This window comes from Budorcas taxicolor, chromosome 2, assembly GCF_023091745.1.
Source record: "Budorcas taxicolor isolate Tak-1 chromosome 2, Takin1.1, whole genome shotgun sequence".
In the NCBI taxonomy this organism is placed as follows: domain Eukaryota; kingdom Metazoa; phylum Chordata; class Mammalia; order Artiodactyla; family Bovidae; genus Budorcas; species Budorcas taxicolor.
Window position 1 is genome coordinate 171983988 of NC_068911.1, and position 27045 is coordinate 172011032.

General features: G+C 40.0%; 1 protein-coding gene across 1 annotated transcript in view; it reads right to left on the reverse strand.

Moving 5' to 3' along the window:
- Window positions 1-22616, reverse strand: part of MACO1 (macoilin 1) — a 68635-nt gene extending 46019 nt beyond the window's left edge. The window contains exons 1-5 of the mRNA XM_052658652.1: window positions 22524-22616; window positions 7961-8102; window positions 6263-6389; window positions 2416-2539; window positions 493-671 (exon numbers count right to left, since the gene is read on the reverse strand). Of these exons, the coding sequence (XP_052514612.1) occupies window positions 493-671; window positions 2416-2539; window positions 6263-6389; window positions 7961-8102; window positions 22524-22603 (652 nt within the window). The 5' untranslated portion in view covers window positions 22604-22616. The remainder of the gene's footprint in view (window positions 1-492; window positions 672-2415; window positions 2540-6262; window positions 6390-7960; window positions 8103-22523) is intronic.
- Between the last annotated feature and the right edge of the window lie 4429 nt (window positions 22617-27045).

Consider the following 27045-nt stretch of genomic DNA (forward strand, 5'->3'; position numbering starts at 1 on the left):
GGCTGTATTAGAAAAGGTCATTCTAAGATCCATGTTGCATTATACAAATCATTTAAAATAAGACCTAGCCATGTTTACTCTATTCAGAAGAATTCTGATTTGTAAAACAATTGTGTTTACATCTCTATCTGGCTTACACTTGGCTTGCTACAATTGCAAATGCACATAGTTGCATATACTATTGTCACTGAGAATAAATATTTTAAAACCTTCATAACAAAATATTAAAATAGAAAATAAACTGTAAAAGGAAATGAAATAAGTTTTAAAAATAAATATATTTAAAAGCACATGGTCTTAAGACACTAGGCAGAAAACATCATACATATTCTGTATTTCATGACCAAGTAAAGCAACAGTCCTAAAGAGGAACACCAGAAAACACAAAAAGCCATGGTAATTTCCCAAAGCCCTAGCAACTTTTCTGAAAAAATACTACTGACAAACTAATAACTAACCTATTGAGCCAACAGCTTTAGAGTAAAGACCTACCTTCCTCGGCCTCTTTTTCTTGCTTCTGTAGCATCTGTTGCTCTGGAGGGAGGGCTTGTTGAAGAAGCTGCATGTAAAATTCGTTCTCTTTTTGCACTTCTTTTTGCTTCCTCAACCGCATTTTGTAGCTTACATAACTTTTGAAGCCAAAGCCCAAAGTCACCACTGGGTATCCAATACTAGAAAGAAGACAATTCTGCTAGTAAATGTAAGTTAAGAAAACAAGCAACACATGCATCAGGCGCAGGAGGACCCTATGACCGACTCGTCATTACAGATGATGGCAACAGCTGAGCATCCAGTAAACACAACTCAGTATGTCTGTTGCGGAAATCAGGCAGCTAGCATGCAGAACAGACCCCCGTGGAACAGCAGGACCGGTGGACCATAAGAAGCTGCCCACTAGGCCCTGGCAATCTGCAAATACACTCAAGAGGTTACCACAGAGATTGCTGGATACAGTGGGTAAAGTCTTTGATTAACATGGAACCTGCCTCATGCATAGTGAAGACTTAGGGATCTGTATGTTTTTAAGAACTAAAAAGGTATAGAGATTTTATGAGTGATCATAAGTAAACATTGCAAACATTAAAATCAAACACATCATTTGGTTTTCAATACTAGAAGGCAGGGTCAAATTCAGGTGACTCATCTTCTTGCTGCCTGAGAAATGCCTGTCACCAGCTATTCCTGGAAAATTAGTTCATAAACACTCTATCAAACATAAATTAAGAATCATTTAACCAAGTATCTGATATTATCAGAGCAAACGTTTGGTTTGCACCAACAAATTAAACCAGCTGTACTTACAACTCTAATCCCTGGGACAAAAAGTTGAAATATTTTCATTCAAGCCATCAGTCTAATATTGTTTCAAAGCCTCTGAAAACACTGTCAAAACTTTTCTCAAGCTTCATTAATGCTGTTATTTAGTTGCTAAGTCATGTCCGACTCTTTTGAGACCCCACAAACTATATAGCCTGCCAGGCTCCTCTGTCCATGGGTTTTCCAAGCAAGAATACTGGAGTGGGTTGCCATTTTCTTCTCCAGAGGATCTTCCTAACCCAGAGATCGAACCTGCATCTCCTGCGTCTCCTGCATTGCAAGAGGATTCTTCACAGCCACCAGAGAAGTCTCATTAACACTAAAACTTATAATTTATCAATTATAATTAATCTAAATGTGATCACACCACAAATTTATAGTGTCAAGTTTATTGACCAAGTCTATTTAATTCACTTGTTTGTGAAAATTTTAAACATATTGGTAACTATTTTTTGGTTGTTGATTCCTATTTGTTTTGGTTTCTGCCATAAATATTAGCAAAAATTGGTGTATTTAAAAGAAACATACATTAAGTGGTGATTTCTACAATAGGTATAAACAAAAATCAAGCTTATTTTAAAAGATGTTTCATGGTTTAAGGTTAAAAATAATAGTCCTTAAAAATTATTAATAATATTATCTTGCTTTTGTAAACATGCAAAGGAAATTTTAAAATCATTTAATCTCCATGAAATAGTCATATATTTCATCAAGGCTTTTTGGAATCATTATCTGATTACAATAAAAACAGATAACAAGTATCAGACACCTATGTACATGGACCTAATTAAACACTTTACATACATCACCTCATTTCATCTTTCCCATGACACCCCATGAGACAGCTTCCCAATATAAACGTAAGAGAACTAAGGCTTAGAGAGAGTGACATGTCCAAAGCACAAAGCTGTTAGGGGGCACAGCTGGGATTCAAACACTCATCTCCCTGACTAGAGGGCTCATGTTCTTTACCACACCATGTTATGCTGTCTTCTGAATTCATATAACATCTCTAAGAAAAAATTTACAATTAAATTTACCATTCTACATTGAAAACACTTAACTGGATTACAGATTAAGAATATACATAATACTCACCAGTGAGCAGCAAATGGGCGACAAAGGTCTACATGAAAATTTTTGAGATCTTTAAATCTAATTGCTGCTTCAATATAAACAAAGAGTATCCAGAGGGATACTGTGGGCAAACACACTCCCCTTTCTGTGGGAAAGCAGCAGAGAGACAAGCATCAATGACACACTAACTAATATAACAGATGGGTTGTTTGGGAGACTGGTTCAACTACAGTAACTTTCATTTAAGATTTTGAACTAATTAAAAAGCAATTTGATCCAAGTTGAAAGCTTTCATATGACAAAACATGCTATGGAATCACAGACAAAAATAAAAACTAGTATTCTGGCAGAAAATATTTACAACATATGTAAAACAAAGAAATCATAGCCCTAGCATACAAAGACCTCCTACAAATCAATAAAAAAGGCAACTGAAGAAAAAAATTTGGAAGTTATAACAGAAAAAATAGTGTGTGTGTGTGCGCGCGCGCTCAGTGACTCAGTTATAGACAGTTAAAAAACATGTGAAAAGATGTCAACTTCTCTACTGATTAGGGAGATAAAAATTTTTAAATGAGACTTAATTATTTTAACCTATCGGATAAAGCCAAAATTTTAAAGATGGGTAATAGTACAGGGAAGATGTGTGAATGGCTTCCCTCTCATTCTTAGCAAGAATATAAATTGGGGTAACTTTCTTATAAGGCAATTTGGCAGTATAATGAAAAATACTTATACCTTTGACCCAGAAATTCCAATTCCAGGAATGTACCCTATAGACATATAAAAGAGCCCTGGGATCAATGTATAAGAATGTTCAATGTATTATTTGCAATAGCAAAAACTAGAATTTAGAATTAACTTAAGTGCCTATCAATAGGAACTGCTGAATTATAATAAATCTATATAATGAAATATGATGCAACTTTTCAAAAGGATGAAGATCTGTATTATCATAGAATGATATGTAAAAAAAAAACAATTTTTGAAGAATGAATTACAGCACTAAGAAATGTTTCTGACATTCAAGTACTATTCAAAAAAGTTTTTTTTCTTAACTACAAGCTCATATTCCTTTTGTAATTAAAAGCAATTTTCAACAGAGGAAAAATCAATTTGCAATAGGATAAACAAGACTCAAATAATCAGATAATTTTCACTGGGTTTTAGAATCAAAATCTGTAGGCTAGGTCCATCCATGTCAGGACACGACTAATAATGGGATATTTTATGAAGATGGAACACAAAGATATGAGACCTATAACTCTGGAAAGATCCCCTTTGAGAGTGTATAAAGCAAGCCAGTTACAGAAGAGAAAAATGAAGGGAAAACTCAGTGACCTGAAGAACTAGATGGCTTTTTTCTAAGACTCTTTGGAATGGATGAAACAAAAGAAAAATTACAGAAAAATTAGTCCCAAAGATTAGTCCCACTTAGTCCAACTTCCTCATTTTATGGAAGAGTAAAGTGAGGCCCAGAGTTTATAGAAACTGTGTCCAAATTCACAGAAACAATACTGAATCTGCTTCTAAGGAGAATTCAAGTCCCCACAGACCTAGTCCATAAGATAAGAAGACAGGCAAAGTCCTGTGAAGAGAGCTAGTGGTTTCAACCATTCTTATAGATTTAATAAACCCAAAGAGGGTATTTTTGCAAGGTAGGAAAACAAAAGTCAATCCTTAGGATTATCCATTTTCAAATTCATTTTAAAATACATTTTCAAAAACTTACATTCTGTAAATATCTAATTTCTACATTAATTTCTAAAGTTAGCATAAACAAAATAAGCATATTACAGGAAAAACAGAAAAATTTGGACAAATTACTCATATTTCTACATCTAAATAAATAAAACCACACTGAAAATATTTTTGAACTAGTTTAATAGTTATGTTGTACATACAGTTTTATATCCTGTTTTCTCCCTCTTAACAACAAGGAAAAAATTAGTGACATAATATTTTCATGCTCTGTGGCAATATATATAGTTTCATCAACCATTCCTAACATTCTTTTTTAAAATGTTAAATTTTAACAACGAAAGAGAAATTAATCCCAATGTATAAAAACTGCACTCATATTTACCGGGCCTAATAAGAACACAGGGTTTGTTCTGTTTGCTCGCTAACCACTCCAAATTAAAACGCACTTCATAACTTAGGTATTCCAACATGCAGTTCTGAGCCTAGAGCTAAAGAGAGACCAATATCATTTATTATATTAGCTTCATTGCTGCCTTGTGGGTCACCCACTGAATTCCAATAAGTTCTAATAATAGCTACATGAGTAGCTTTTTCTCAACTAATAAGACACTACTAGAGCAACTTAGAAAATCATTATAGTTCATCAGAGTCACAGATTATTTGAGCTGGAAGGTTCCCTTAATTATTATCTAGATCACTCCACCCTCATATGACAGAAAAGAAGCTGAGACCTAGAGAGAATAAGTGTAAATGGCAACTCACTCAAAACTGAGGCCCAGGACAACAAAATACAAGTAAAACTTGGTATATAGAAAAATCACTTTAACTAGAGGAAAGCAGACTAAGGAAGAAGCACGCTAGCTTATAAATTCAGTCAGATATGAGAGAGTGCTAAAGATGGAGAAAACCATGCTCACAGCAGATACTTTAAAAATACAGCTGAGTCGTGCCTCCTAACATGGGACAACATCATCCTTCTAGCATTTAGAGAAGAGGATGAATGCTGCTCCAGACAGCTTTTATTAGTTGGTGCTCTTTCAGTGGTCAAAATGCTACAGGTTACAGCTGGGCCTAGGAATCAAGTTTCATGCCGCTTTTGCAGACAAGTGCGACACCCCACATGTCTGTGAGCCAGTCCTCACATCCCCATGTGTCCTATGCACAGGCTTCGTAGTGGACTGGAGTTATTAAAACAGCTTATCTCATCTTAGTCTGTAATAGCATAAGAATAGCTCTAAGAAGGGAGGTGACTATGTAGTTCCACTCAAGCCAGAACACACCTGAAATGTACACTGTGGTTTAGAGAGCCACTAAGAATTAGGGAGACCAAAATGGTGAAAGTGCTTAAAATAACATACAAGGAAAAGCTGATGAGATCAGAGATGCTTTGTCTACAGAAAAGAACATGAGAGGATATGACAGTGTGTTTTAGTCTAAAGAAATGTTAACATGGATGGAACAGTACACCTATTCAGTGTGGCTCTAACACAGGGGTCCAATGTTTGGATTAGAGGGATGGTCTGTAAGCCTGCTGAAACTGAAAAAATATATATTCTCTATATTCCCATATATTTTTCTGGAGAAAGCACTTTATCAACTCAAAGTGATCAGTGCACCCCAAGACAGTCAAGATATCCTGGGTCAAAAGAGTAAGAAGGAAAATTCTGGCTCAGTACGAGAAAGAATTTTCTATTCCAACTGCCCCAAAACAACACTAGTAAGTTCCTTGTCACTGTAGATTTTCAATCAGAGATTAAAACACCATGTGCCAGCAATGCTGTGGGAATTCTTATACTAAGTAAGGGTTCAACTAAATGACTTCTGACATTCCTTTCAATGCTGAAGCTGCAGGAACATTTTTCTTATTTGGCACATGGCTGTCTTCAAGTCTACCTAAATAATAATTGCTTCAATTTTTAAAAAAATATGGATACTTCATAATGAGTTGGTAACTGAAATGCCTACAATCAAAATATCAAATCATAAAGGCTTAAACTTTTAATAAAAAAGAAATACACTTTAAAGGTATACTATAATCTATTATGAAAAGGGATCTTTAAAATGTTCACATTAAACTCAATTCTAAATAATTTATTCAAGGAAATCACAGTTTAGAAGTTTGAATCTAAGATTTCAATCCATCTAAGAAACCATTAAGACTTACCTGTGTGCCATACGTATTGAACCCACACATATGTACTAGCAGCAAAAAAAAGCCATTGAATGGGTATAAATAGCAGACATATTATATTTGACGTGAATGCTACACAAACAAAAAATACTGAGAAGGCCTAAAGGGAAAGAAAAAACAAAAAGCACATATTAGAACTTGTTCATTTCAAGCAGAGATTATTAAAAGCACGTTGAACAAAATCTCTGAAGCTGCTATGCAATAACTATAGAGCAAGTTACAATAGGAAATTTTAAATATTTAAAATCACCCATATAAAAAGATGTGGTTAATTCAGCATTGAAGAGTAATCCTATTTATGGCCTCAAATCATGAAGAATTGGACCAGAATAAATTGAGGTTGATTCACAGTGAATTTATTTGGACTCCACCGGTGGGTTACCCAAAAGAAATAGAATTTAACACAGAAAATTCTCCTCTCTCATCACAAAACATTACTAAATAGCCTCATTCTTAAAGGATAGGCTGTTGGAGCACAGATGAGACACAACTATGGTTAAGAATGGCACAGATGTCCAACAATGCAGCTTCCTCTGGACACATCATTATCTACTGCTAACAGGACACGAGCCCGAAACCATCTTTTCAAGGCATGGATTTGCTCTGACCAGAGTATCAGGCCTGGGTAGAAGAGTTCCAGGTTTAAGATGTGACTGTGGAACACAACAGAACTACAGGTCAATCAAGAGAGCAAGTCCAGGCCTGTGCCCTTGCTCTAATCCAGCAGTTCTCAAAACACGGTCTGGGGATCTCTGGGGATTTCTGAGATCCTTTCAGAAGTCTTCCAAGTAAAATAATTTCATAATAATACTAAGGCATTATCTCTTTCACACTCATTTACTCAGGAGTACGGTGGTGTCTTCTAGAATACATGACATTGATATTCACTGATTAAAATCATTGATTACATGATATTGGTAATAACTGAGTTTAGAAATAGATATGAAAATCAGCTGTCTTCTATTAAGCCAAACATTAGAGAGGTTTTCAAAAATGTAGTCAATCTTTTAATTTCTTTTTTGTTTTAGAAAATACAGCTAGGTTTTCATTTTAAAATTTAATGTGTATTAACATGTAATGGGTTTATTATAGTTATTGTAAGTGATTTAAGTATTAAATTTTCATTTTAAATTTTATTTTAAATAAAAATTTAAATTTTTATTTAAATTAAATAAGCATCAAAATTTTTCCTAGACTTAATTTCTAATATAGTAAATATGGATAAATGTAACCCACACAAATAAAAGCCTTCTGGAGTCCTCCATAGCTGTTAAGAGTGTAAAGTGTCTTGAGCACAAAAAGTTTGAGAACCACTGTTCTAACTCTAACCCACTCCCTAAGCCAGAGGCTTCAGAGGTACTTCAGAAGAGGGCTGGGTAGGTAATTACTGCTTCCCCTGCTACTCTGCCTCTCCCTCCTGAAAGCCTCCCTCCCTCCCCTTCTTTTCACTGGAATGGGCAAGGAGGAGGGAGTGTAATGATCTGATCAGCGGATTTAGACAAAGTGGCCTGAAAGGGCAGTTTCAGCCCACAGACCCTATTAGCTCAATACAGTCACCTAAGTATTGCTAATAAAATCTACTTTGAACAGTTACACTAGCAGTTATTCAAGACTTTCTTAGAAGGGTAATTAAATCCTTTATACTTAAAAAACATGTATTAATAAACATACCAGTCCCTGGTATCTGAAGGAATCATAGACGCTTCTGATGAAAAGCCAAAATGGCCATAGGTACTCAAATCTGAATTCCAGGACAAAATCTGCCAGGAGGACAAGAGCCCACACCACCAGGAACTTCAGGTATAAGAATGTACTGCAAAACATAAAAATAAAGAATTCAAGGTCATTGGTGAAGAACTAGAAAATGAAAATGCACTACTTTATTTAAAAGAGAAAAAATATCTTCCTATACTATGAAAACAATGCAGATAAAAGACAAAAAGAGATGCTGCCCTGGCCCATGTAAATTTTAAAAGCTCTCGTGTTCATTCTGAGACCCACAACTATCAAAATAAGATGATGACCCAAAATGCTTAATTCCATTTAAGATGGAAAAAGCTCATTTAAATTTCACCACTATTTTAAAATGTGCTAAGTGTCTGACTTCAAAATACTGCAAGACTCTCAAAATTACAGCTTTCAAGCTGTTCGTCATTAGAAGAAATGTCATGGTTGAGCAGCTTCAAATTTGCTGTTTCCCCACCCCTCTACATCTGTTTGAAGTCTTTGAAATTCTTGATGCGCATCCCTACATGCTTGAAGAATTTTGTATTTGTCCCCCTCTTTCTCCTCTTGCCTCTCTCTATAGTATTCATCTGCATTAACCAAACAAAAACCAAATAACTTCCCCAAATAGACAGACAATAACTTAGGGAGCAGATGCCAATCACTTCTAAAGGCTATGAGGGTATCAAAATGCACATTAAAGGAAAAACCATGAAGGACCCCAGCGCTGCCCTCGGTGAGATACTGATGTGTCCTCCCACCTCCCTTTGGACTTTTGTGAAGTAGGAACACACTCTGATAAGCCAGTCAGAACACCTATCTAACCACTGTAGAATCTCAAAGCAAAGTAAGGGCTTGGATTAAAAAAAACAAAAACACTTTTCATACAATCTAAAATCCCATTCTTTGAATTCATTAGTTGTATTAAAGATAATGAAGCTTTCAAACTATGCCTATTAATAAGTCTCTAAGGTCTTTAAGGTCTTTAGTCTGGTCAGTTCTAGAGCAGGTTAAATATAGGTATTTAAAAAAAAAGATTTTCCACGATATTCAGGTCGGAAATGCCTAAATTCGCTTTGACTTGGGTTATAGCTTTGCAGGGTGTTCTGCAACAGAAACATTCCAATACTGCTGTGATTAAATCAGCTGTTTGAATATACACCACGAAATAATTTTAAAATATATTAAAATAAGTTACATAAAGACTTATACTCTTGGGGGTAAAATAAATAAAGCAGGATCCAGCATAGAGGATTCTTTCGATGCCCTATAAAGCCACACAGGTAAAGAATGTCAGAAACAGACACAAATGACCCTTAATGTTATATAGTGGGGTTCCCTGGTGGCTAGACAGTAAAGAGTCTGCCTGCAATCTGGGAGATGTGGGTTTGATTCCCAGGTTATAGTATCATGGGGATACATAATTTGCAACTAGAGTCAATTTCTAATACTGATTCTTGGTAGAACTTCTTTAGGCATGACAGTAAGTTCTGATGAAGAGGTTTGCTGTAGAATCAAGGAACCCAAGGCAAACTAGAACACAGGTTTGAATCTTAAGTCTGACTTTTACTTTCATTTCACTGGAGTCACATTAGCCAGATGAGAACAGAGCTCTCATTCTCATTCATTAAACCCACTGCTGATCCAGTGAAGAGCAAGGCATAGCTTGTTAGAAGGAATAACTGAGTCATGCAGGCATTCAGGAGCACAGATGTAGTCTGAAACTAGATTTCCAAGTTTGGCTTTAAAACTAAGTGGCTTTTTCCTTGTAGCTGAATAAGACATGGCGGGCACTTCCTTAGGCTAGTTGTCGCTACTCCCCAGGTGGAGAAGGTAAGAGTTCTACCAACTACTCTCTGCCCCAAATGCTCCCAAGCATGGCAGGAGCCTAGTCTAGCTGGCAACATTCCATTTCACTGTTTAGACAGCTTTATGGAGAAGTAAATGGCTACCACTCCAGTATTCTTGCCTGGAAAATTCCATGGACAGAAGAACCTGGCAGACCATATAGTCCACAGGGTTACAAAGAGTCAGACATGACTTAGCAACTAAACAACAACAAATCTTAAGAATGGCAACCAACTTTTTAATAACTCAATCATTTAAAGCTATAAGGCATTATGAAAATGATTATCTTTGTTACAGTGACTACTCATTTTCAATCTGTAACTCAAAGGGGTTCCTTTTGATCTATTTCATTTCTTTTCAAACAACTGCTTTCGTAACTCTGATGTTCCCTGACAGATCTTATGGAGCCTCATTTAGAAGTATACATATTGAAGGAAACTTGATCCTTCACAAACATGTGCTATACCGTCAGCTTTCCTCAGGCTCCCCCTTCTAGGTGGGCCTACCTCTAAAATCAAGAGGCAATCTTAACAGTTGATTTTACTCTAGGAGTAGTTTCAAACTTTATAGATTCACTTCAATCTAATAGAGTTTTAGAATGTTTAAGACAGTTGCCTGATTCAGTATTCACTGAGCCTTCTATATCAGTAAATTATGCCTATTAACCTTCTATAGGTACAGGCACAAAAGTTAAAAGAAATTTAAAACGACTGCTCATCAGTGTAGAAAATCTGACTAATTCCTGTCTTTCCATATTTTGAACATCATAAGATCTTGACAAATCCAAAGAAATGACCTTCTAGGGGGGAGAAAATTTTAGAGTTTTAAACCATTATTATAACATTCCAAAATATTTCTATTAAATCATGAAAAAATATGCTATACTTAATCATATTTTTTCATGATTTAATAGTTCATAATATGACTTATGGCTAACTTGTTGTTACTTTAATTCTCCAATCCAAACAAATTTACTAATTACTGTAAACTATCTTGAACAAAAATGTAAAGCATAATTGCAACAAAAAGATATCTTCCATAATAATATCCTGAAATAAGGGCAGACCAATAATATCTTTTGATAGTCTGATAACTTCTACTCTAGGTGCCAGTGAAATACAGAAGAAATATCAAATATTAGGTTTACTGTTGGTGACCTTTTCACAGTGGATATTAACCATAAGATTAATTTTTCTCCCCATTCTATTCCTACCCTTGCCACTTACAACCATTTTTAAAAATTGAATCTATTTAGAAATACGTCCATCTACGGATTAATCACCTATGATTAATGAGAGGTAATAATGGACATTCTTTTTTTTTTCCCAACTAAAAGTGCACTTTCTCTCTAGAATCTCTTGCAGCTTGTCACTTAGATCATTTTCTGGAGTCACACAATTAATTACCATAGGGTGGCCATAAATCCTCAGTACCTGACCTTTTCCCTAGGCAGACTAATGGCCATTTAGTTCACTTGGTCCTCACCACAGAAATGAGTCTGTGAAATATTTCTCTGGCTGTGTTAAAAGTGAAAAGTGAAGTGAAAGTTACTCAGTCATGTCCAACTCTTTGTGACCCTATGGACTGTGGCCCACCAGGCTCTTCTGTTCATGGAATTCTCTAGGCCAGAATACAGGGGTGGGTAGCCATTCCCTTCCCCAGTAGATCTTCCCAATCCAGGGATCAAACCCAGGTCTCCTGCATTGCAGGCGGAGTCTTTACCATCTGAGCCCCCAGGGAAGCCCCTCTGGTCGTGCTAGTCATCATCTACCGCAATGCCAAGCTTTCCTGTCCTCTCTGTAATGGCAACTGTGAATCCCTCTTGCCTTTCACTATGCAGCATGATCGGAGAAGGCGACGGCACCCCACTCCAGTACTCCCGCCTGGAAAACCCCATGGATGGAGGTGCCTGGTAGGCTGCAGTCCATGGGGTCGCACAGAGTCGGACACGACGGAAGCGCCTTAGCAGCAGCAGCAGCAGCATGCAGCATGAGACTTCCTGAACCAAATGGCTTTGTCTTCTACTGTTATCAAATACTTCTTCCTATTGGACATTATCTCTAGAATATTCGCCCAGCCTCTTGTTCAGCTGGTATCCTGCTAAAAGTCTTATTATATGTAATTGTAGTCTTGCTACTCAAAGTGTGGTCCATGGACCAGCAGCATCAGCATCAAGTATGAGCTTTTCAGAAAAGCAGTACTTCTGGGCCCACCCCTTATTCAGTCTAAGCTTATGTTTTAACCAGATGCCTAGACTCTTTAAACTCTAGTGTGCATACATTAAAGTTTGAGAAGAATACTATTTTCTGTATAAATGTCTCATAGCCAAAGAACTTCCACTGAATTCCACAATGTCTCAGAAAGAAGACAACAATCTACTCAGATGATCAGTACTTATCTCCAAACTGTTAGCTGTCCATCCCTCAACAAGGAACATGCAAACTGTTCAGGGTCAATTTTTCTACATTTCTTTCTCAGTCACAGATAAGATCCTTAAAAAAAATAAAACTTAAACTAAATGAAACACTTCCACTACTACTCATCCTTCAGCATGCAGCATGAACATTTGTTCAAAAAAGGCCTCCTTGACCCAACAGTAAGACTGGTACCCCATTATATGCTCAGAGTGTCCTGTACCATAAGAATCATACTATAGTTAAATAACATTTTGTATGACCCTTTAAATGCAAAGTCCATGAGAACAATGGAGGCCCATTTTGTTCCCTGCTTTATTCTCAATGCCCAGCACAGAACCTTGCACACCAGAGAAACTTAACAAATATTTGTTGAATGAATGACCTGCCATGCATAAGAGTGTTTAGGGCCAACAGTAGGGCTTTTATCAAAGCACACACTTACAATAAAGCAAGAGTGAGAGATGATGCACAGATGACCAGGAAGGGGGTCTGAACAAAGCAACAACAGTGCAGATGACAAATAAAGTCTCTTCCTGAAGGATTACCACGCACCTGCTCTGAAGCTGTTCTCACCAGTTTCTCCGCAAGGAAAAGAGGCATCTTATCAGCTTTGCTCTGGATGCCAGATCATCACTCCTCCATTTAGCCTACCTGACACTGGCTCTGACTACTATGAGGGCCCTCAAAGTTATCTTCTGTTAAGCCTAATATTAAATAAATCTGTAAAAATGTAAAAGCATACCACTCTTCTCATGGATTTATTATTGCTATTTTTATATGAACTAGTATTTCAAAATCCTTGTCTTAATTTCTAATCCAGCAAAAATTTTAGATATAACCAATATAAACAAAAGCTCTTTGGACTCTCAATCACTTTTAAGAGTGTAAAGAAGTCCTGAGAGAAAATACTTGAGGAATGGTGGTCTACAGAAAGTCGTGCATGAACCTCAAGACTAGAATCACTGCTAGGTTCTGCAACCAATCCTTGTATTAAGTCCAGAGAAGGAGAGCAGCCTGAGAAGACCTAAGCTGTTCTGTACTTTTCTTTTCTATTCTGGGCCTCCTGCAAGCTGCAACGAAAACCATGCTGAAGTCACACACACACACACACACACACACACACACACACACACACACACACACACAGGAATGACAAATCTTAACAGGATGAAATACATCCAATTTAAAAAGAAAAAACTCTAGAATGTAAATCACTGAAAAAAGCTTTCAAGAATTGTTTGTATAGCATTTTCCTAAAGTACTTTATGACTCAAGATATCAAAGAGAGGTTTGCTGTAGTTCAGTCAGTAAGTTGTGTCCGACTCCTTGCCACCCCCTGGTAACACACCAAGCTCCACCATACTCCACTCTCTCTCAGAGTTTGTTCAAAATCATGTCCATTGAGTTGGCGATGCTATCCAACTATCTCATCCTCTGCCATTCCCTTCTTTAATGACAGGTACTCTAACCTAATGCAACTGGAAAGTTTGAAGTTTTAGAATTTCTGCTTCAGAAACACTTTCAATAGTGTGGACGGTAGGGGTTTGGGATGAAAATGGGTGAAGACATTCGGAGAAAGAAGACAAGCCAGGGGCCCTAAAACCTGTGCTAACACTGTATAAACATTAGAGGTTTATTTCATAAGTGAATCAAGTATTATGCTTCATATCTTCAACAGTAAAGATCATCTACCTAATCACACTTCACATTTACATTGCCCTTGTGCTCAGTTGAAAAAGAATCTGCCTGCACTGCAGGAGACCCTGGTTTCATTCCTGGGTCAGAAAGATTCGCTGGAGAAGGGAAAGGCTACCCACTCCAGTATTCTTGGGCTTCTCTGGTGGCTCAGCTGGTAAAAAATCCGCCTGCAGTGCGGGAGACCTGGGTTTGATCCCTGGGTTGGGAAGATCCCCTGGAGAAGGGAAACGCTACCCACTCCAGTATTCTGGCCTGGAGAATTCTATGGACTGTATAGTCCATGAGGTCGCAGAGTCGGACGCGACTGAGCAACTTTCACTTTCACTGTGTAACTGTTCCAAAAGCTTTCATATTAAAATTATCTCATTTTTATCCCTACAACTATCACATAAGCAGGGCTGTTATTGCCATTCAATAGAAAAGAAACCTTAGGAACACAGAACAGGCTGCAGGGCACTGTTGAAAGAGCACAGGAATGGAAGCAAGGAGACCAGAGGAAACAGAGTGGATTCTCCATGCATTGTTGTGTTGCTACTCAAAGACAGATAAATTTCTATGTATAAAAAAATACATAGAAATTTTCCTGTGGAGGAAAACCAAGAAACTTGTATATGAGACAGAACTCTATTTCTATTAAGAAATACTTGTTTATCTATATGGATCGAAGAAGAAACCATACTTATAAATTATATCACAGTGCTCATTCCAGAACAGGAGAACTAAGGTTTTTTACATTAGACTTACACATTGTCATACTGCTTTAGTTTCTCTAACAAGCATGTGTTACTTAACTGTTCATTTTGAAAGTTTTAGATTTACAGAAAAGTTGCCTAAATACTACAAAGAATTCCCTTACATCTTTCCACTCAGATTTCACAAATGATAAAACATTTTATCAAGTTTCTGTCATCACTCTCTCCCTATATATGTGTACATTTTCCCCTGAACCATCTGAAATAATTTGTAGACATAATGTCCCCTTACTCATTTTTTTAAAAACAAGAATATTTTTGTATAAGTCACAGCACAATTATCAAAATCAGGAAATCAACACTGATTTAGTACTATTACCTGACCTATAGACATTATTCTAATTTCAGTAATTATCTCACTAATGTCCTTTATAGCAATAGACAGACCCATTGATCAAGTCCAGGATCCAGGTCAGGATTCAGTCCAGGGTCACATTTTGCATTGTTGTCACACCCATACTGGATTATTTAATAGAAAGAGATTTTCATTTTGAGAAGGAAAACAGATTAATGTCCTTGCACAGGACACTCCTGGTAGCTGCTGCTCCACCTGAAACATGACGATAATGACACTTGTTCCGCATGTAGCAGCGTTTGAGAGGACCAAACTCTGCTGTAAGTTACTGCATGCAAACACCATCCAGAAAGGGAGAAGGAGCACAGCAAGCGAGAGAGGACAGACTTCAGGGTTAGACAGACAGAGGCCTCTATCAGGTGGTGAAACCTCCTACAATCTCAGTTTTCTCATCTGTGAAACTAGCATCTTTCCTGGAACTAAATAACAGAATGAAAATAAAATTATAGTAACAACAGTATAAAAGAAATCAACTTTTCAGGCAACCATGCCTGTGTCAGACACTATGTTAAGTATTTCACATGACTTAGGTCAATTATCCTTATAACAATCCTAAAGATAATATTTACTATCCTCATTTTACAGATGAGAAAACTGAGGGTTAAAGCAGGCAAATGACTTGTTCAAAATCACATAACTAGTGTCAGGGACATTACCTGAACCCAAGTTTGTATGATGTTAAAGCCCATATGCGTAACTATCACACTCGACTTCCCCATCTTGTTACAGGCATAATAAATATTATTGCCCTTCTTTATATCCCTTTGTGTGTATATATTCAAGTTACATAATTCTTTAATTTTCCAGGAGAGCCAAGCTTTAAAAAAATAAGCAAAAACACTTTACAAAATAAACCCTCAGTACCTTAATTCATAAACTATGAATCAATAAACTTAATTTGTAAACACTATGAAGCTTTAAAAGCAGAAAAAGATGCTAAAGTCAAATGCTCTTTACAGAAATAGCCATGGCACAAAAGATGGGACAATTCAAGACTGCTCTCCAATAATAGTCATACTCACAGAATGGTCACTGTAATAGAGAAAGTCGTAGTTTAAAAATAAAAAGACGACTCATTTTTTTAAAAAGCCAGAAACACAATGAACCATGAGGTATAGTTTGTCAAGCCTAGAAAAAGACAAGAAAATAAAACTTATTACATCTGTGAAAGAAGACTCCAACCTTAGTACTTCTATCATCTGAGACAGGGGTTTCTGTTTGACAAAGAATACGGTCCCCATTCTCTCCAGAGCTCAAGTGACTTCACTACAAGATAGGCAGAGCACTGACTTTTTTAGTACAGAGCAGCTTATTTGGGTTTTAGAAGTGTTCTGAAGATGAGCAAAGTAATAATATAATTTTAAACAACAGTGTGATTACTTTTAGCCAACTCCCCTGCTCTGGGTAGGAAGCAGATCCCCAACAGCCTTAATGAATCAGTGATTCCTATGGATACACCTAAAGTGGACTGGGCGCACCATTTCAAGCCACTAAATGCAAAACCTCCAAAACAGAAATGGCAACAGAGGAGATGGGTGAGGGATAAACGACTTCTGATGTTATAACCCTTTGAGTCAATGTCAGCACATGGCTCTTAAGGGTAGCAGAGGTAAAAATACAAGGGAAGGCAAGCCAGTGCTATGAAGGGGCTTCAAAGTCTGGGCATGACAGGCACCTTAAGAAGGCTGATGAGCTGAGGCCAGTTTGATGTCAGTTAAACTAAATGTCAAAGTAAAGACAGAAAGCCTCAAAGAATATACTCTAATAGTTGATTACATTTTTAAAAAAAGTTTCCATTACCAGAATGCATTGCCTGAAGGTGAGAGACCTTGAGGAAATAGTTACTCCTCAGGTATTTTAAGAAATCCATGATGGGGAAAAAAAGGGCAGCAAAGGGTATGTGTTTCTCCTGTCGGTACGTACCATTCTACTTATGCAGCTTGTTGAGAAGAAATTTATTTTTCTTCTGGACCTATTTCTTGAAAATGATCCAAGTAAAATAATTACACCCAAATCTGGGAAGCCTAGAGAATAAAGTAATAGCTATATTTGAAGGGCACACTAAATGTCATTAAGAAAAGTAACCCATATTATAGTATTTCACTTTGAGGTTTCAACTAAGTTTATAAAATTTCTATCTGATCCTCCAGACTCCACAAGATGTATGTTCTACCTTGTTATAGCCCCATAAGTATATCATCTGGATGGTAGCCTAGAAAATGACAGAACAAAACACACATATAGCCACATAAAACCACAAAGGGTTAGTATCTAGGAAACCTGGGAGAAATGGCCAAAGAAAAAGACTCTGGAAATAAAAGTGTTTACAGAACATGGATTGGGTCCACAGTATATAGGTATGTAACAAGAAAGTGAAAATAATAAGCTATTAAGATTACTATTAAAATCAATCTCCAAATCTAGTGAGGTTCAAGAAAAGCCACGAGGAACCAACATGAAGAAAAAGTAAAGTATCATTAATAAAACAGGATGCTTTTAAGCAAATAATCTGAAATACTGAAATAGATCATGTTCACTCCCTTCCCCACCTCAACTGATAGCAGCAACTTAAAGTAATTTTCAAAACATCTAATGAAACTAAACTGTCAAGAACACTCAGACAAGAAGAATCATAAATGAAAGCTGGAGGAAAGTACTTTATTTTTTTTAAGGTAGTACACTACTAGCAAAAATAAAGTACAGAATTCCAGTGTGGAAGATTTGTTTAAATGTATTCCACAGAAACTAAAAATGTAAGAGTTAAGCTAAACACCTCTCTAGAAAGGTTAGTGAAAACACTTCAGTTTCTAAATTTTCCATTGTATTTACCCCTTTCCCCAATATCCCTCTAAAACAATACTGCATTTATCACTTTTCTGTCAAGTCCAGCACCACTGAAGATAAGGTCTACGAGATGATCAAAATGCTTTTAGACTGTGAGGTTGCAACACTGGTATCTGGGGTTTCAGTTGCAGAACACATGTACAATTAAGGCAGCCAAGGGTCAGGCCCGCCTCGAGTGGCTTTAATAAGCATGGCCCAAAGAAGTCTAAAACCAGGCTTAGGAAAAGATAGTAGGAAAAGCAGTGAGTGAAATCTCTGGAGATGAGATTATTCAGACAAGGGTCTGAAAAAGGAAATTAGGAAGCTGAGAAGTATATAAACTTTGACCATTTACAGAAAGTCAAAGGCCAGAAAATTCTCCTCTGAAATAAAGATGGGAAAAGTTATGGTACATACCAGGGAAGTCCCCAGTCCTAAAATGTAAAAGTCAGGTACAGTATTACGCTGCTTAACCTGCAGGCAACATATTACAAGCAGAACTCAGCACACCACGACAGGAAGTATCCATAAATCCACAAGTGAAGGGGTGCTTCCTTCAACTACCAGTTTCAGATATAAAATAACTTCCAGAAACTTAAAACACACGCATGCCTTACTTAAAATTCTTATTATACGTACTTGGGTAAGCAACGATATTAACTGCAGAGACTTTAAACATAAATGTTTCTGCCTCCATCTCCTACTCACCAAAGCTTGTCTTCTCATCTTCCTATTACAAAGTCAATAATTCTCAGAGTGGGTGGGGAACCCGGCAAGATGAAAGATGTGGAACCACACAGAATTCCCTTAAGGCTTTTAAAAACTCCAACCCCATCTCACCTGAACAGCCACTGCGTGGAGCAGTTAGATATTACTTTGGGGAGTGTCTGGTGCGTGTGTGAAGGCAGACACAGGGAGCGTCACTGCCCCCAAAAGCCAAGGGCTTCTGAAATGTTACAGTTAAGTAGACTTACTCATTTTACTTTCTCTTATTAAAAACTTTTTTCATAATTTCCAAAGTACTTTCACATCAATTTAAGTTGAATATATATATTTCCTCACTTAGTGGTGACTGCCTACTTCACCATAAAGTAGCACAGGGCAAAGTAAGTCTGTTAATGCATCAGGTAAACCAGCAAGTGAAAATTTAATTCAACTAAAATATTTTTACTTGGACAGAACTTAAAGTTCTCTGGAACCTCAAAATCACTACGCAGATTTAAGAGGGAATTATTATGATCTCCTAGACTGTAAACTCCTTGAAGACAAGGAATCATATCTTATCCTGTATCCTCCGTAATTACCTAAACAATGCAGGTTCTTAAATGAGTAGAATAGATTGGCTTATATGCATCTATTTACTAATTCACTTGTTCAACATTAAGCACTGAATTCCTATTCTGTGTCAGGTTCTGTGTGGGCTCAGATTTTTTCAAAATGACATTGAAGTTTTAGCCCATAATAATGTAAAAGAAAATGATCACCATTCCTATTTCCTTTCTCTTATTTCTGATTATTAACTTGACTGGAATAACATATTTCTAATACATTTCAGTTTTCAAATGATGGCTATATACATAAATGCAGGTAACATTAACATAATGTTAAAAATTCATTTTCCATCTACCTTGCCCCTGAAACAGAATTCTACCACAGCCATACTGATAATAATGATATCATTGGACAATCACGTCCGTCACAGTTGCTGGATTGCAGCCCACGATTAAAAGCATCTCAGCAACAGGGATTTTTTTTTTTTTTTTTCCTCAGCAAGACCAAGCAGCAACTGATCCCTTGTTTTGACTACTCAACTTTTGTTGATAGTTGTAACAAATTTTATGGTCTTTCCTGACTCCTTTAAAAAATAAACCAAATATGGTAAACTGTGATAACAACAACATGCTAAATAATTTTGTATTAAGATGCTAGAATTTGTACAAAATTTCACAAACTGGAGATTATCTCCTTTTAGTCCTCAAAACTCACTTGACAGGTGAAAGAACTAGGGCTCAAAGCTGTGGCTGCCTTGTCTGTCCCACACGGCGGAGCTGGGACACTTGAGTCTGAACCTAGGTCTCCTGACACTCTCAGTCCAGTGCTCTCTTCGCCACAGCTCCCTCCTTGTTAGCCCAAGCTCAGAGCTGTGCAGACTGAGAACACACAAATACTAAGTCCATGAAAGGTTATGCTGTGAAACAGCAGACAGTGGTTATCAGAACTGTCAACAGAGCCTCAGGAAAAAACAAAGCTCTCTATTTAATGAGACCAAATTGGCCAGACGTTGAGAAACAAAATGGGCAATAGATGGTGTTACAAACAATTTAGTGTAGACTTAAATGTGATGATGAACAGAAATTTGATACTCACAAATCCTCAAACACCACAATTCAGAACTAGCTCACTCATTCTGTCTGCTTCAGAAATAACTGGAAATTTTCTAAATCTCTTTTTGAAAACAAAACTGCAAAAAACCTTAACACTATGATCTTGTTCTTCAGATCATAATATTCCATAATATAACAATATTCCATAATATAATAATATAAACTAAGAAATATAAATAATATAAACTAAGAAACAGATGAGTAAATTGAACCGCTCACTTGATATATGGTGCTCCAAGAGAAAAGACAGAAATATATGTAGGTCTTTTATTAACATTTAACTTAAAGAGTTATCAAAGAGAAGCTTAAACAGATTTGAGAGCTGAAATACTATTGGTTTCACAATCTTACAGATGAAACTGAATAGCTGTATAGAGTATTTACTATTAACCTTTAGGGTTAGAAAATTCGAATTTCAGAAGTTCATTAGTAAAATAATGGAACTTCATTAAACAATAAATTCGTCTCTTCACACTGATGCACACTAAGTGGCAACTATGGGGCACGTACTAAACTGCGCGTGTGTGTTCAAATGCAAGAGAAGCTGAAATACAACAGAAAACATGGAAAGTATGGGATTCTCAATCTTCTGACTATAAACAGGTACATCATCATACGTTACAGTAAATAGCGGCCATTCAAATAGCACCATTGTCCTTGGTTTACCAACTCTGTTTAATATGCTTTCTCTATTGTGTCCCCATTAATATTAAATTGTTCAAATCATTTTCAATAGGCAGGGGGAAAACCCTTCCCTTATTCAAAAATTATAGTGTGTGTAACTTGAAGAGAACTTTCCCCCATCCATTAAATTTGTAGGAAAAACGTTTTCTGCTTTTACAGCTTTTGCTTAATTGGTCAGGTTTGATTGATTCAGCATGGATTTTTGGCCTGCTTGACTTACTGCTATACTCTTACTAGCTAGAATAGGGCCTGGTACATAGCGCAGGTATTTGTTGAATGAATGAACTCTTCCTATGATCTGTGGCTCCTTACATAAGAATATATCCGAGACCTTCTTACTTTAACTGACTTCTTAACTGCTTTTAAGCTTGAAATAAAGAAAACACCCAATGTTTACATCAGTCAGCTGCTTGTGAATTCTAAATGTGTCAACAGTAGCATAAGCAAGGTGTCCAGTTATGCTCAGGCAACTTGGGTGTCATCAGTTACCTCACATATTTCTCAAAGTTCCACAGCTAAAAAAGCTAAATTGTAAAACACCACCAGGACTCAGTTAAGCTTATATGCACATCCTGAGAACTCTCCTTTGTAAACTAACCACTTCTCCTCTAAAATCATTTCTTTATCAAGGCAAGTACCATTTAGAATTAACACAGTGAGAACCAGAAAATAACAGTTGAACACAAACGCTGCTGAGGGAAGCTGGGATGGTCACTTAGTTGCCCGGTGAACCTGTTGTCCTATCCCTCGGTATTGAATTCAATTTCTATTTAAAGGGACACGGCTTTGCTTTGGGGAGGATTAAAAACAAAACAAACAAACAAACAAAAAACCACGTGAGTTTGGAGAAAAAATCCCTTTTAACGGGTTCGAAGAAAACTATCTGCTTAGAATTGTCAAAATAATGCGGCTGAGAAAAGGGTCATCTCGCCTGAGTCTGGAGCGGGGCCACAACGCATGATTTGCGGGGTGGGTATGAGCTTCAGCCGTCGGTGTCAAGTTTGAGATCCCGTAAGAGAAGTAAAAGGCGACAGGGGCAACGTGACCACCTGCCCGGTCAACCGAGGGACCGCGGGGGGGCCCCTGTCTGCTCCCAACTTTGTCAGCCTTCCCCGTCACCGGGGCATATGGTCCACGCGCCTCGCAGCCCGGGCCGGCGACTCCCGGGCCAGAGGGGACTGAGGGGCGGGGGGACAGAGGCGGCCCGTGGGCCCCGGGAGCGGCCCCGAGGGCCCGGCGGGCACGGGCGGGGAAGGGGTCGCCGCCCCTCCCCCCGGCGGGGCCCGGACGCTCCCAACGGCGGCGCGGCGGCTCCCTCAGCCCGCGCCCGCCGCGCCCTCGAAGCCGGGCCGGCGGCCCTCGCCACGCCCCGCGCTCCCCGGGGCGGACCCCCGGGGCCCTCTCCCTCCTGGGCAGCGCTCCTCCGAGGAGCCCCCGGCGCGGGCGTGCGGCCTAGTCGGGGTTACATAACGGGGCCCGGCCCCTCCGGAGCCGGCCGGGGGGCCCGCGGGGCCCGCGCCGGCGGAGGCGGGGGGCTCCGCCACTCACCTGCCGTAGATGCCCTCGGTGATCCGGTTCCGCTTTAGGGGGCGGCGGAGCTTACTGCAGTCGGCGTTCCGCCGCTTCATCCTCCCGCTGGGGGGCCGGGTGCCCGCGCCGCCGCCGCCGCCGCCGTCTCTCACCTCAGCCGCCGCCGCCGCCGCCGCCGCCGCCGGCCCGCCCCGCGTCGGGCCTGGACTCTACCCCTGGGGCCGGTCACACAGACATGGAGCCAGCACCCGGGGGGGGAGGGGGTGGGACGGGGAGGAGGGAGGGGGGCGCTCAGAGCTTCCTCCGCCTTCGGAAACAAAGAAATGACAATTCCGGGGCCCGCCCGCCCCAGCACCAGCCAGCCGCCTGCCCCGCCTCCACCGCTCCGACGGACGGCCTCTCGGACCAATCGCAGGCGCCGCTACGCTGCTGCCGGCCAATCCCGGGGCCCGCTGAGGCAAAACGGACTCTAGAACCTACCTCTTTGAAGGACAGAAGAGTGCACCAATCGTGAAGGTGTCTGGGCCTGCGTCCGAGCCTATCAGAAACGATTTAAATAGAGGCTTATAAATAGGCCCTATAAATATAACATCCTATATTCTGCCTTGTAACGAAGGTGCATTTCTTTATTGTTGGGTTGCATTTCACTGTATGAGAATTCACATTAGCGCATGCAGTGCTTTTTTTCATTGTTAAGCTATCCCTAGCGCCCTATGAAATCGCGAGGCCTGGGTTTGCGGCATGTGCGTTTCTGCGCTGAACTGAAACTCCAGTCCGCCGCATCCTTATGTAAGGGGCTGGCCGCATCCTTCTCGTCCGGGAGAAGCCGGGGGCCCTTCCTGAGGATCCTGGAGTGCTCGGCCAAGCCGGCCGCGTCTGCGAGCGACGGGGATACGAATGACAAAGCAAACCGCACACACACACACACACACACACACACACACAGACACACACAGGCACACGCACACGCACACACCCTGCCAGCTTCCCGCGACGTGGTGGTGACAGCGCGGCGGCCAATCGGAGGAGCGCGGGGCGGGGCCCCCGTGATCCCGCCTCCTGGAGGCGCGTCATAGGGGGTGGGGCCGTGGTGCGCGCGCCGTCGCGCGAGGTTGCTGAAGTGGGTGTGTGTGGGGCGGTGCGGCCCGGGCTCCACGTCCGCAGGGCTCACTTGGGCTACGGCGGCGGAGGCGGTAGTTTCTTTGGTCACCGTGCGTGCTGGACCTGGCGAGCGTCGACGTCGGAAGAGTCTGTGCCCCCGGGCAGGGTTCTGGTGCCGCGGGGAAGCCGGGTCATGCGACCCTTCTCACCTAACATTCCTAGAGCGCCCAATTCTGTGCGAAGCACCGCGCTGGGTGCTCTGCATCTGTTTGTTCTTTTGCTCCTCATTGCTCCCCTGCAGCCTAGGTATGGCAAAATAGTTTGGAAAGACAAAGTTGTTTGGTTTTTTTTTTTTTTAAGAGAAAAGAAAAGAATAGATGTCAAAAAGCGGAATGCATGTCAGTAAAGAAAAACTGGGGAAACGTAGAGAAGTTGCTGAGGGCCAGGGGTGGGAAAGTCACCCATGGATCTCATCACCTTAACAGAACTACTGTTAGCATTCTGTATTTTTCCCTTTCTTTCCAGTTTCCTCCCCTTGGATGATATATTACTACTATTACTGTTGTTTTTACTATTATTAAGACTTTCAGTTTTGTAGTTCTGTTCTTTGACATAAGCATTTTTACATGTTATAATGAATTCATCCTTCCTAAATATTTCTGATGGTTGCAAAATCTTCTATCACGTGACTATACCAACTTAACCATTCACCAGCCGACGGACGGTTAGATGGTCTTACAACACATCTAAAAAACTTACAGGAAACCAGATGCCATCTTGTTTTGTCCTGGGATGCATGGACATATCCCAGCCCTGTGATCATTCCCTTAAATAAAAACCCACCCCAAGAAGGAACTTGTAATTTATCTGAAATGCATCATCCTCAACTGCTGCTGCTACTTTATACTGTCACAAATCTTCACGAAGATTACCCAGTGCCTGGAAGAGAAGACCCATTCTGTTTATTATGGCATCCAAAGCTGGTCACAAGGGGGACCCACCCCTCTTCCAGGCCTCCCCAGGCCAGCAAGCCTTAATCTATTCACTGTCCTCAAATCCACTAAGACAACTATGTCTTCCCTCTTACGTGCCTTTGCTTCTATAGAGAACATCTCCACCAGTACTGTTCCTAATTTGTGGTTTCTTGGATGAGGCTTGTCTATTCACCTGGATGAAAAGCTTCTTGGGGACTGGATTCATACCCTGTAGAGATGCATTTAGAAAAATTGCAAGAGTATCTGCTTTTTCAGATCAGGATTGAAATTCCAGCTTGGCCACTTACTAGTTTTGGCAAGTTACTGAATGTCTCAGAGCCTCTGTTTTCACTCAGGTTTGTTTGAAGCCTGTTAGCAGATGATGAACTCTCAGGGCCAGACATGCAGTAGGTTACTGCAAGTCATTTCTGTTAACAGTATATCTGTTTTTCATCCTTCACCTCTACTCCAGTCTGTTGATAAAGTGTCACTGGGCAGCCAAGGATAACAAACTCTGTGAGCTCAAAGTTTCACCAAGGCTACCTATCATTGTGAAAGCATCTGAACCTAATGCTTTGCTTGAAGCAATAGAAAAAGACTTCTGTTGCCAAGTTGCCAAGGTTGGTTGCCAAGGCAGGTTGATTCATGGAAAAGGATACAGGTTGGTTCATGGAGAAGGATACCTAAATCAATATTACTGGAGGCTTGAAGGTATAGGTACATGGTGAGATCATGGCTTCAGACTCCATGGGGTCTGCCAACTGGAATAGCCCTCTTCTCCATGACTGCAAGTTTCCAGATTACCTGGGCCAGCAACTAAGACAGTCAACTCTGCAAGGTTAGAGGCCATATCTTTGGTCTTTCCTACTCCCCATTAGGTCCCTGTTGTCTAGGACAGTGCCAAGGCACACTGTGGAATGGATGGGTCAGTAGTCCAAAAAAAGATGAGAGAGGCACTGGGGTCACTTACCAGCTTTCTGAAGCTCTCTGGCTAGCCTCCCATCAACCAGGTTCCTGACAAGGGCATTCCATGCTGTGGAGAAGTACAGAGTGGCTGAGAGTTATTGTTAGTTGTTGGGCTTCATAGCAGCAGAGGAAGGGCAGAGAGAATCCCAGGGTGATGACCCAAGAAGAAGCAATCTGGAGGTCTGGGTTCCAGTCCCACTTGAGATATCAACTTGCTGGTGTCCTGAGTTGAGTGACCTGTCCACTCTGTGCCAAGATTACCTCCTAGAATCACTTCAAGCCCTATGTTTAGAAGCAGAACATATTAGCTCCATTTTGCGGATGAGAAAACTGAAGCTCAGAGAAAACAAGGTCATGCAATTGCTATGGTAAAGGAATTTGGCTTGAGTCACAAGCTAAGCTGTATGGAGCCTTGATGCTCTAGGCAACTCCTCTGGTGCCTGTAAATAACTCTTGACGTTAAAGGTGGTTGATCTAATGATCGGCTGGAGTGGAATGATGGGAAAGGCCTTCTTGTCAAGAGTCCAAGGGCATACCACTGTAAGTCTTCCCTTCTCCATTCCCTTCCTCTCACTCCTCCTGCCCCAGCTGGACTCTGTATTTTCCTGGCCCACCTTACTCCAAACCCCTTTGGCTTTGCCTAAGTTCCAGCCTTTCAAACTGAAAAGACCTTTTAGGATCTTCAGCACACAAAACTGGCCTGAGATGAGGCAGGCCTCCTGCCTAATACAGAGCTCCCCAGCTCCCCACACTTCCTCCACCAATCAGGAAGCAGGGGAGATCAGCAGTGGCCATTTAACAGATGAGTAAGACAGGAAAGAGAAATCATTTGCTCTCATTCCAAACACCAAGTGCCAGACAGGAATTCAGGGCTATTCCTCCTTTTCTCTTGGGACTTCCAGATGGCCAAGGGGTTGGAATTGGCGCATAAGTTTCAACTGAGCTCAGAATACCCTAGAGGAGATCATCACATGCTGTTTCACATCCAAGGAAATTGCATGCCCACCTTTTCAGCAGCTTTTATCCCCTCAAGCCTACCAGGCAAGGCTGGCCCACCTGCCTTGAGCTTTGTTCCTGTCTCATGGGAGTCACAGGAAAATCCAGACTTGGGATGGCCACCTCTTATACATGTGTCTGCATCCCCCAGAGAACCCTATTAATGAAGTATATTTATAGTAGTGTTTAGAACAGAAACAGTTTTATAAATAACCCAGATATCCCACAGAGGGGCCTGGTCAAACAAATGATCACATAGCCTTACCATGGAAGTCAGTGTGCCCCGGAGAATGATGACATGCAACACTTATTTTGTGTGGATACTCCTCTAAGTATCCTATGCGTTTTGATCTAACCCTCACAGCAACCCTATAAGGAAGAGATTACTGTGCATGCCTGCTAAGGCACTTCAGTCATGTCTGACTCTCTGCGACGCTATGCACTGTAGCCTGCCAGGCTCCTCATTCCATGGGATTTTCCAAGCAAGAATACTGGAGTGGGTT